General features: G+C 42.0%; 2 protein-coding genes across 2 annotated transcripts in view; one reads left to right on the top strand and one right to left on the bottom strand.

Annotated features, from left to right (window-relative positions):
- MAF (MAF bZIP transcription factor) overlaps nucleotides 1-7,440 on the top strand; it is a 182,725-nt gene extending 175,285 nt beyond the window's left edge. Inside the window, exon 3 of the mRNA XM_033070144.2 lies at nucleotides 7,129-7,440. The gene's annotated coding sequence lies outside the window, so the exon portion shown is untranslated. The remainder of the gene's footprint in view (nucleotides 1-7,128) is intronic.
- WWOX (WW domain containing oxidoreductase) overlaps nucleotides 7,240-12,112 on the bottom strand; it is a 477,785-nt gene continuing 472,912 nt past the window's right edge. Inside the window, exon 9 of the mRNA XM_033070142.1 lies at nucleotides 7,240-8,429. Within this exon, the coding sequence (XP_032926033.1) occupies nucleotides 8,241-8,429 (189 nt within the window). The 3' untranslated portion in view covers nucleotides 7,240-8,240. The remainder of the gene's footprint in view (nucleotides 8,430-12,112) is intronic.

The following is a 12,112-nucleotide window of genomic DNA, read 5'->3' as shown; positions in this document are numbered from 1 at the left end:
ACTGTTACAGAATAAAAGCAAAACATTTTAGCATTTAATATTGTAAAATACAAAGCAATGTAATGGACCCTAAATGTTAATGGGTGAAAAGATTTACATTTTAATTGCATTTTCAAGTCATCTTATTTTACTGTGCTCTTTTTTCTATGTACATAGAAATCAACAGTGTGCTGCAACATTATACTTAGTAGCAGCAAGACTGACTTAAGGAAACCTATTATTATAGGCAAGATCAGTTTATTATGTATAAATCCTTGCAAACATTTTAATTGAAATGAGCAGTGGACTTTCACTGACCTTGGCTGCATGTGTGTGAGACCTTCATAGCAAATTAAGCTGGTGAAAAGTGTATGTGAGAAGCCAAGAAGGGAGGGAGTGTTAACAAGACAATTTCTCTATACAAAGCCAACAAATAAACTGTATTAGATACAAGGGTTTGCTTTATGGCAAGGAAAAAAAAAAAAGAAAAAAGAAAGAAAAAAAAAGAAAAAACCTCAACAACCCTAGCAAATTATGAAACTTGAAATTACATCTGATTGCATTACCAATTAATAATTTGTATTTACTAAAGTATTACCAACTACCATCCAAATTTGGGACATTTGAGGCTGGCATTTTAGGACTGCTTTCATAGCATATAGAAATGTTCCAAACTTCCCAGAAACTGATTCCTGTGCTCATAAAATTTCTCTTCCAGTTTGTGTTACTGCTTCAAGATTCATCAGCTGAGTTACAGTTATGGCTGAATCTAACTCATATTACATTTGAAAAAATAAATGTGCACTAAAAGTAATTAAAGCATGTTGGTTCATGAATAATACACCATTTTACTACTATTTGCAGAGTATAATGAGACAAGCCACTAAATTGACAATGAATGCTCTATTATGTGATTGCCAACTGTTTTATAAGATATTGAACAGATTCATTTATTCTATCATCATGTGCATTATCAAGCTATTGCTTTTTAATAAATTAATTTCTCCTGTGTCTCCAGAGCCTTACTCTGAAATCTGGCTGAAGGCATAAATGGAATTAATTCTGCGGTTGGGTCTGGGTGCCAGTGCCCCGCAGCTGGCAGAGGGGATTTCTCGGGGTGGCTTAATTGTGTCGGCAAGGAATGGCTTTTAATAGCCGGGCGACAGAAAGAGTGGCCCCTGCAGGGCAGGGCTCTGTGACAGCTCGTGTTTATCAGGGCTCTCCTCTCCAGACATCCCCGGTCCCCTGCCCTTCACCGCCACCCTCCAACCCGCCCTAAATTGACCCTTTAATTGCTCGGCAGCCTAAACCTGGTGACACAGCCGCTGCCTGCAAAGCAGCACTTAATCCCTGCCTGGGTGACAGTGTCATTAGGGAGGGATGAGGCTGCAGGGAGGATCTGGCTGGGCTGCAGGGAGGATGCTGTGCGAGCCCCGCGCTCAGAGATGCGCGGCTGGACCACAAGGTCCGCGCAGCGCTGCTGCTGCCTCCCACCCTGGTAAACAACTTCTAATTGCGGCTCTTGACAGGACTCACTGTGTGTAACTAACCTTGCTGCAATGTTATTATTTCTGAAGGGAGCCTTCCTCCGTATTTTTAACAATAAGTCTGACAGGTGTCATATTAAAAAACAGGGCTTAATTCTAATGCAACTATTCCCACCCGCCTTTCCCTTCTCATTTTTGTGCCTCTGTAATGCATGAATTTCTCCTGCTCATAAAGATTAAAGCAACGGCTTTGCTGGAAGGAAAATACCGGTTTGTTTGTAGTCCAGGTGCGTTTGAGATGGTCTCAGCACCGGCTCCCTTTCTCCTCTCTTCTCCAGACCGCTGGCTCAGTGCTGGGAGAAAAGAGAGGGAGAGAAATAAAGCTTTCCCTGGGATGAGAGGTGACTCAGGATGCATTGAAGCGAAATTTCAGCTCCCTTTGAGCTGTGACCCGCAGCCACCGTCCGGGCACTGCACGGCCTGTGATGCATGGCTGACTGCTGTCCACCAGAGACCAGCCCAGGCCGGAGCTCACTTACAAGTTTGCGCTGGATTTAAGTCAAAATGCTAAAAACACTGGTGTTCCATCACTGCTGACTGCGTGCTCGGCAGACAGCTCCCAGCAGACACCGTGCTGTAAAATCCAATATACCACAGAAAGTAAGGGTTTATGGAGGTGCAAGGGGTTTAGAAGACTTTTCTCTGTCCCTACTGATTGTTTTTCTGTGATGCTGCTTTCCAGGTGCCTCGTCCCATCCCTCACAGCAGCAGCACAGAGGGCTGCACTCAGGCACTCCCCATTCCCACAACCTTCCCCCGTGTGTGCTGCCCCTGCCTCAGGCTGCCTGCAGACCGCCAAGTCCATTCTAAAGCTGTAATTTCCATGCTGATGTGATGATCAGTCAGGACCAAGGTGGCTCCCATGCACTCGCTTCTCTCTCACGTCCCTTTGCAAAAACCTTACACTTTCCACACTTGCCAGCATCACTCCTCAGTCCTGGCTAAGAACATCACAAAGCTGCTCAAACTGCTGCTGTTAAAGGCTAAGGCCAGCCCAAGGGAAAGGATGCCTTCTTTACCAGGAGGGATCATAGAAATCCAGTGCACAAAGCCCCTAATTTAGCCTGTGCTCACATATCTGCAGGCACTGCACCAGACCTGTGTAAGGTTTCCACATGAACAACACGCACGGTGCAGATCAGTCTCAAAGCGTTGTGTAACGTTCAGTTTTTACAACAGTTCTTTTAGAAGAGTGAAGATAAGCAGTCCAAATAGTCTCACCAGGCATTTGGTGATCTGTTCTGTACCCCCTTAAGGTTCGTGATTTTCTGGGACTCAAAAAAAAATATTATTTCTTCCTGTCTTTTTTTCCCCCCTGCATAAGCAACTGCCCAGCAAATTGATAAGAGCCCTTTTTAATTAGCTAGTGAAGTTGTATGGGTAATGTTCCATATAAAAGGTCTATAAAACACAGCAGAATTAATAAAATGACTGCTTCTCATTTAATTCAGGTCCTCCAAAGGGATCCATATGTCTTGCTTTGGTCTGTTTGTAGTACTTCTCTCCACCACCCAGCCACGAATTGATTAAAATCACATTCCTCACTTAAAACTGGAGCCCAGTTGGTAAGAGATACTGGATAGTAATTAAGGTCTGTGCACAGACACATGAACCCCCATTAAAAAAACGGTACCAAAAGGAATCATTGTGCATCGCTTGGATTATATGCAAACACAGCTCATGTTGACAGCTACCTCTGGATGACTCCATCAGTACACACTTTATCTCCAGCTGTCCAAGTAATTTTCCCAGGATTTCGCCCCTCTTTTTCACTCCTCTCCACACAGATGGATTAGAGCAACAAACGGTTTACATGCTGCACATCATTAGCTATCCTCCCTCACTACCCAGCAGATAACAACTGGGCTCTATCATCAGGACATTCATAACACCTTGACACTTTTACAACTATGCTGTTCTCTGCCAGAGCAATCTTCTCTTTTAAAGCATGAGGCTAATTCACAAAACACCCCTTGGAAAGTACTCTGCAAACGCAACAGGGGTGGGGGAGAGAAGAAAAAGCACAGCTCAGAAAAGGCATCTAGTAAATAACACAGTTAGCAGCGTAGGAAAAAAAAAACCTCAAGAGAAAAGCAGCACATTCTTTCTCTCCAAGGTACCTCTCTGTTTTCCCATTTCCTCTGTCCCATGTAAAGGGCACCAACAGAAAGCCACCCATGTGTCTGCTGTATTTCAGTGCTTCCATCACCCAGGCACCTCCCAAGCCTGGCATCAGCCTGTGCACATCCCTGTGGCCCTGGTGATGGTTCAGCTGCTTCCCTGGGCGTGGGTTCCACCAAGGACTCTGCAAAGGGACCAGTTGAAGGCTTCTGTCAGTCATACATTTACTACTGGGTGTTACTATTGGCTGTTTTAGCTTTCCTAAACTGCCTCCAGTCTCAGGGACTCTATCTCTAAGACTTGTTAATAAAACAACATTTTCCCTCCGTATGCTGGGACCCTGCTTCAGAGCCCACTCGTGCTCAGTCATGGGCTTATATTTAGAATAAAATACAAAGCCACTGTGTGGAAGGAAATACACTTTAGCAGCATTTTCCAATCTTCTCAGCATGCCCCCTGCCGCCCCAACTATACATTTTAATGTATAGTACACGCTTGTTTAAAAAAGAAATACATAAGGAGAAAGAGTAATTACCGTAGCTTAAATTCAGCCCAGTAAGAAGGGCTTGCACAGTCTGAGCAGCTGTTCCACTGCCATTCAGATTATGAAAATATAATCCTAGAGAACCTTGTCAAGATAAATACAGAGCATGAAATGTATAGGCAATTTTTCCCCAGCCACATATAATGATCAATTCTAAAGCCACAAGTGATACCAAAGGACAAAATAAGATCTGTCTAGACTTTCTCACTTACAAGATATTGATCATTCCAATGGTAAACTGGTTAGTATAAGTGTGTTTGGCTTGAAAGGTCATGAGCTTAACACCTGACAAGGAGTTATTCAACCTTGATATAAGTCAAATTATTGCAGTGTTGCTGGAAAGACTTCTCTAATAAAAAGCCCTACCTGGTCTGAGAATATCTGGGATCTGTCTCCCAGATGTCAAAAGAAAAAGCAGGAAGAAAAAATAAAAGAAGTCAAGATTTGGCATGGGCTTCTGCTGGTTCACTTCCACCTGATTTGACAAGCAGAGGTCCCAGCAATCAGTGACTGTCTGGGCAGAACAATGGACAGCAGTGGAAGCTGACACTGCTTGGAAAGGCACCTCCATTCCCCTAAAACCTTCTGGCTCTTCAGTCCCAGAAAGGCACCTCCATTCCCCTAAAACCTTCTGGCTCTTCAGTACCAGAAAGGCACCTCCATTCCCCTAAAACCTTCTGGCTCTTCAATCCCAGAAAGGCACCTCCATTCCCGTAAAACCTTCTGGCTCTTCAGTCCCAGAAAGGCACCTCCATTCCTCTAAAACCTTCTGGCTCTTCAGTACCAGAAAGGGACTTTGCTCGCTCACCTACACAGACTTGAAGACACAGGGCACAAACACAGGGTCAAAAAATCACCACTGAAATGGGAAATGTTGACTTTGGAAGGAAAGCAGAGGGGAAAGGGCCGGACAACGCCCTGCAGGGTGTGGGTGGGAAATGCTCTGAGCATCGCCTGCCAGCACCTCCCCTTCCCAAAGCCTGTGGGGCTGAGCCCTGCACAAGGCACAGCCCTGAGCCAGCTCCTCCTTTTTCACAGGGATAACTAGCAAGTGCTTATTAGGACTATTAGGAGCTTGATGTGAATTTGCTGGATCTTTTCCAAGAACTATAAATACCCGATCTATTTTGCTTTATTCAGTTCTTTTTGTTTTGCTGATATGATACTAGTTAAGGTTAATGGGGTTTGCTTTAATATTAGACACAGGATCACTTAACTACCTTTAATGAACACTGGAGTCAATGCATTGTGGAGTAATTCACACAGACATTGCCTCAGGTAAATCAACCGGAAAAATGTAAGCCAGTCAAATAAATAAATCTGACCGGTTGTAAATGTGCCAAATTTTACACCAAAATATATTTGAAAGCCAATGACTTAGGCACATCTAGGATATTAAAATGGAGGGGTTGGAGTCTGTTTCTTTTCAATTGCTTTTCCTTTTTTAATGTTCCCTGCACATCCCTCCTGTGCTGAAACCAAATGGAGATTGCTAGAAAAATTATTTTCACAAGTGTTTCTAATAGAAGCGAGGGCTCTACAGCTTGGAGTCTTGTTTTTTCATTTGGAAAAAGCCTTTTTTTTATACTGGCTATCTCAACACAGGAGAGTGAGAGACAAAGAGGGCAACAGAGAGTGGAAGAAGGAAAATGGAGAGAGAAAAAAATGAAGGAGAGGGGGAAAAAAGAAATGGAGAATGGCAGAGTGAAATAAAAAGTAAGAAATAAAGAAACAGGGGATCTGCATTGGAGAAAATTATGACAGTGAAATTCTAGACAGGGCAATACACTGGTGTCAATAAATAATAACCAGAAATAAGAACCAGAGGAACACAAACAACTCAGTGAAGTTAGGGGATAGCTTACCTCATTCTAGTGCAAAATTAAAACTATGCTAACATTAAAAGTGCTCTTACCTTGTAACACTGAAATAGAGAGTGGGCTACAGAGGAAAAGCACACAGACATTCTCTGAAGGAAGGCAGGCAATATCCCTAAGTACAGAATTCTCATAGAAGCGAACAATATTTCAGCAATAAGGAATGACAGGGGGTTCATTATAGGTTATTAATGTTTGCCTAAATGGAGCAGAAGGCCCAGGCCTTCAGGGGAGAGCAGAGCTCCCGGCATCACTTAATTAGTGCCTCTTCTGAACCAGCAATGCCGAGCTCCGGCGCAGAGCTCTGCGGTCACACACTGCCTGTGTCCTACCAGAGAAATTCTGGCTGCCTGTGAAAGGGAAAAATAATGTGTGTGTGAGGGCTGTTGCACAGGTGACAGGAGTTAATCACTTTTTCTCCCCAGTTAAACTCCAGACAATACAAGGAATTTGGCTGTAACCATTGCCTCGACTTGCAAAGCTTCAGCCCGGGCCGTGAATTTTCAGACACTGCACTACACCAGCATCTGGTCTGTGTAGCAGACTGGAGAAAGCTTCTAGAAGACAAGAGAGACCTTTTTTTTTCTTTTTTTTCTTTTTTAACTCTCCAAAAGGCTGAAAAGAGGTGTTGTTTTTTCTGGAATAGCCCCTTTTATTTCTTTATTCCACCAAGTGTTTCAATGCAGGAAGCGTTGTCCTTGGGGAAGGGGCTGCAGAGAGTCAGGGAAGATGAGTGGGCAGGATTTGTTGTCTCCTGAAGCTGTTGCTACAGAAGTGGCTCAGCAGGGATAAAAAAAGGCCATATATTCTTTACTGCTGCTTTAGGAAAGACTGTGGCACCAGGTAAGGAAGCAGACAAGGAAGGAGCAGCTGAGGCTGCACTTGGGTCGAAGTCTTGACTTTAATTCTTGTTTAACAACCAATCCAATGTACTATGATTGCACACAAGAAAAATCATGGAAGGCAGACTGTTAACAATAAAGCAGAAATAATAAGGGGATCAAATAAACTTCTATTAACAATGTGTCCTTCTATTTATTTGTTTATATTCTGTCTACAGAAAATGTGATGCTGGACTGAGGATGGCTTAGAACAACCTTCTGGCATGAAGACAGCTACAAAGCACAAAATACAAAAAATGAACTCAGAAAGAAACAAGAAAAAAACAGCGTTTTCTTGGCATCAACAAGAAGCTCTTTATTTTTCCTCAAGTTTTCTTTTCTAAAAAAAAAATGGAACTAAGACATTTGCAGAAATGAGACAAACTTTCTCTTCAGGTGACAATATTCAAGCAAGCATGTTGTTTTATTGAATTTAAATGGAAAGAAAAGACAGATTTGGAATGGGATACAGTATCAGGAGAACTGAGAAACTGTGAACTTTCAAGGAAAAAAAAACTCCTTAAAACTGTGAACTGAGAAATGGATGGAAATACCATTTAAACCCCTGATTACACTCTGTGTGTTCTTAAGGAGACATCATCATCTTTGCTAACTCGACTTAGGGAATGGTTTACAACATATCTTTTATTGTAATCTTTTAAGAAAAAAAAAAAGAAATATTTAATTAGCTGTGACTTTACCATTACTGTTCAGAGGTCTTCCTGCACCTTCTTTTTCTAGACAGCGCAGATGTATTTGCAGCCAACAGTCAAGGGCAGAAAAGATTTCTTTCCTCAATAATCTTTTGATTTGCCACACCCAATAAAATCCTTGTAGGGAAAAAGAATCAACACAACTACCATCTCCCAATCAATACCTAAAGCCTCACAGACAGTAATTATCAAAATAAGGAGGAAATCCCATATTGGGCTACGTACCTACCCATTAATCAAAACAACAGAAATTATTTGCAGAATTGCTTTTCTAAAATAAGACAAAAGATGCCTCCTTGGGTTACACTTTGAACAGGCTATAATCAAAAGAAAGAGAAGTGAGACTAACTAAGCCCCAGGAAGCCGCATTGTCCCTTTAACCCACAGAATTCCCCACCTCCCATTAGTACTTAACATTTTTCACTATGTTGTGACTGCTATTATTTCATTTAACACTGGTTAATCTGTATCTGAGGTACATGGAAACCCTCTAGATGATAAGATTGGACAGGTTCCAGTGTTGGCAGTTTCCGAGCGTGCACACACTCGTGTGTTTTGATCCTTCCAGGAGCTCCCTGCTATTTGGCCTGGCTGCCAACTCGTTCTTGGATCAGCCTCTTGCTCAGCTCCCAGAGGGCGGTGGCCGTGGCTTCTCCCTGTGCCTGCTGCGAGGGCAGGCAGCGGCAGCAGTTGTTGAAGTACATCCCTCCCAGCCCCTCCAGCTCCGCCGCCGTGCCGCAGTACACCGTCGTGGCAGCTCCTTGTTGCTGCAATTTAAAAAAAAAAATTAAATTAAGAGAGGGGAAATAAGCAAAATTATATAAATACTTAGAGAGGTGTTTTATCGTTTATTGTTATTGGTGTAATTTCTACCAGCACTCTGAAGCTGGGGCTGGTGTTGGTGAAAGCAGCATGGCTGGGTCACCTGCCGGGGGACAAGGCTGCAGCCCTGCTGAAGGCACTGCCTCCTGGACACTTATTTACAATCCACTTCAATGAGGACTTTTTTCTTTTCCTTCCCTCCAAGAGAAAAAGAAAAGAAAAAGAGAATCCTCACCCACAGCTGCAAGCTTGGGTGTTTTGCCCCTTTTTGGTAAACACCTGGATTGGTGGCAGGGCTGCCCAGGTGGTGTTTGACACCAGAACAGCTGAGCCAGGTTTAAAAGCAGCACATCAAAACTTCTTTTTGCATTACAGAAATCACTGACCATCTACCCAGGCATCCTGACCTGCAACACAGCCTGATAGATGGATTTGGTTTGTTTGGGTTTTTTAAACCTCTTGTGCAAAATTAACCTGGGCACTCCAATTAAGACCTATCATGTAAAGTGCAGTTGGGATTGGTGCCAAACCTGCCCATGGATCTTGGATCAAGTCTCCCCATGGCAGTTGTCACTGTTGCCATGTGAGAGCGTTTGTCTGCTGCAGGCAGAGACAGGGCTGGTGCTGCAGAAACACGAGGCTTTCCAGTGGAATTTTGTTCTGTAACAACCATTTCACATGTCTTTAAATGCTTTAAGAAATGGAGCGGATAGATTAGAGGTTTTTGTGGATCAGAAAGGAATGTTAAATTTTTCTTGATTTCTCTGTTTTTTCTTTTTTTTTTTAAATGTGTTTTTAATTTAAACACCAAGTGAACTTATATTTGAACAGGAATAATGGGTTTCTCTGAATTGTCCCAACAGAAACCTGCAGATGGAGGCCACAGGGTTGGGGCAAGCACCCTGCATGGGCAATGGACTATTCCCTGGCACAGACTAAAAGCACAGTGCCAGCACAGCTGGGGAGAGGGCAAGAAGCTATTTTGCTTTGTAAACTATAATTAAAAATAATAGGTGAGAGCGCATTAGCAAAACACAACACTAATTTAAAACCGATAGAGTTTATCTGGCATCTTATGATTATTTATGTACATCTTAGTCCTTTCTGTGGTAACTAATTATGAGCTGATAGGAATCAGAATAAAGAGGCTGCCAAGTGCAATTGAAAAAGTAAATGAAGAGAAATTAGTTGTTGCCACATTAAGATAATTTAATGGGAAAAGAGAATAGGCTTCAATCTCTTGTGATTTTCCTCCACTCCTTTTTTTTTTGGCCTTTCATTGTCACAACCAAGGAAACTCAGGGTGCTGCTGGAGGGGTCAACCTGCAGAAGACCTCTACTTTGCATTCTCATCCTTCAAGGACAGGAAGCAGTTTAAAAAGCCCCAGTTCTCCTTATTTGAGGCATTTCAACTTTGTAGCAGCAAAGAAGTGCATATTTGTTTGCAAGACATGCATTTTCCTCAGCAGATGGGATTAAACTGATAATGATGACTCCACAGCTTAAAAATGATCTCCCATCACAAGGTAAACCAAAACTGTCTGTATTAAGTATTTTGAAAGGCATATATTTATCAACAGACCAAAATATTTTTAAAGTTAGTATAATACATAGTAATCCTCTTATTAAACCAGTATCTTTTTTAAAAAAAGAGAAAGTATCTTAAAGGTGGTAGCAAAAATGGAAGAGAGTTCTACTAAAATAATATTAATAGAGAACAATAAAATTTCTATGCTCATTTCAACTATAAAGCTCCACAGTACAGGTATGATCACTGTATTCAGCTGTTTAGAATGTCTCAAAGCTCCTAAAGAGTATTATTAGCTTTTTGCAAGCAATTCAACTGGACTTTCATGAGAAAGGTAAAATTAAAGTGAATTGCTCAATGCAGAGTGAGAGCCCTCAAGCTATTGCTGAAAAGCATCCGTCCAGCCAAGCTAAATTCAGGCTATCTCTAATAGAATTCAGCTAATTCATAAAATGGAAGTTTATCAGAGCCAGCTCAAAATCCAACCCAAACAATAATTTATCTTTTCAAACTAGTCGAATTTGACGATGTTTAAACAAAATTCTCAGCAGGCAGAAAAACGTCCCAGAGAACAACAGCAGCGCTTTATACCTTGAGCATTGACACAAGCTAGACTCCAGAAGAAAACAGTTTTCCCTGTGTGAGCATAGGATATTTACTCTAAGCGATAAAAGATTGTGTGGCTGGAAGCCCAAAGCACTTTATCTTGCGATGCCTCCAGTGTTTTGCAGAGAACTGGATGCAAGCAACGTGCCATTTGCTTTTTGGCTGTGTGTATCGTTACTTCTAAATATTTCAATTATGTTGGCTATTTTGAAAGAAGAAAATTCAATGGTTCTATCATTGAAAGAAAAGTACCTTTCTTATTACTTAAGAGAAATGCAGACGTATTTATCCCTTCGTTGACAGAGGGTAAAGCTTTAGTATCTCACAGTTATGGGCAGACATGAACTAGGACATCAAGCCTAGGAGAATGTTTCAGACAGCAAAACTATGTAACAGAAGGTAAATCCCAGATTCTCAGAGCCATTTAAGCACCTAATATCCTTTGTGAGCTGGTTGCATTCAGACACATGAGGATCTGCTTAAGTGGCTTGTCCAAGCACAGAGAGGAGTGAGCATCACAGGAATCAAATCCCATTTTGGGATGGGAAGGGTCTCCAGCCCAACCTCCTGCCCAAAGGGGGACCCTGGAAGCCTCATATATGCCATGCTGAAGGGAAAGGTCCCCAAGGCATAAATCCCTCCTTTGCATCTACGATCCCACAAACCTCTGTGAAGAGCCAGAGCTGCAAACTGCCTGCACTGCTAGCCAGAAACTGCTCTGTTTCTCAGCAAATATTGTTCATCCCTTATGAACACAGTCCTTTGAATGACATCTTTATATGCTGGGCCTTATGACAGTTTAGTAACAAGTTTTAATTTTTTGCTCATCAGCTTTCCTGTTCACATATCATCAGCATACAACAGCAGAGGATGTTAGGGAATCTAATTAGTAAACAATTCCATACTGCTGATACAAGATGAAACATTCTTAAACCAATAAAAAGAGCACTTTAATCACTGTTGAATGACTTTCAATGCCAAGCGGTTTGTGCCATGTCAGAACATAATTTGAAGAAGATTAGAGTACTATATAAAAGAATTAATGTTAACAACTTCGTTAAAAAATGTCTTAAACAATGAGCTTGTCAGTTGTCACAGACTCTCCCTGATCCATTGTGATTAAGGCCCCCCCTCCCAACAATTTCAGCTGATAAACAATGCTAAAAGCGTCAGGCAACCTAAACATTTTTTTCCATAGGTCCATCAGTTGTACAGGGTGCTAATCACCAGAGCTGGGGTCAGCCTTCTTTAACCTGCAACAAAGGCAGCGGGTTGCAATAATGAATACACAGGATAAAGAATTTGTGAGAAGCCCAACTGAATCTTTAATCATGCCTCAATGCCATTTCCGATCCAGTCAAACATTTGAAAGCTGCTGGGCAAGCACCACGCTATCAATCTTTCCAGTGCACGTAAAATTACCCGGGAATCTTGTTTTGGATTAAGTTGAAGAGTGTCTCAGTAATAAGGGTTCATCATTCTCTTCCGCAAATC

The sequence above is a fragment of the Catharus ustulatus genome, chromosome 11 (assembly GCF_009819885.2).
Source record: "Catharus ustulatus isolate bCatUst1 chromosome 11, bCatUst1.pri.v2, whole genome shotgun sequence".
Classification (NCBI taxonomy): domain Eukaryota; kingdom Metazoa; phylum Chordata; class Aves; order Passeriformes; family Turdidae; genus Catharus; species Catharus ustulatus.
Note: the sequence above shows the minus strand (reverse complement) of the source record. Positions and strands in the feature narration are given on the sequence as shown.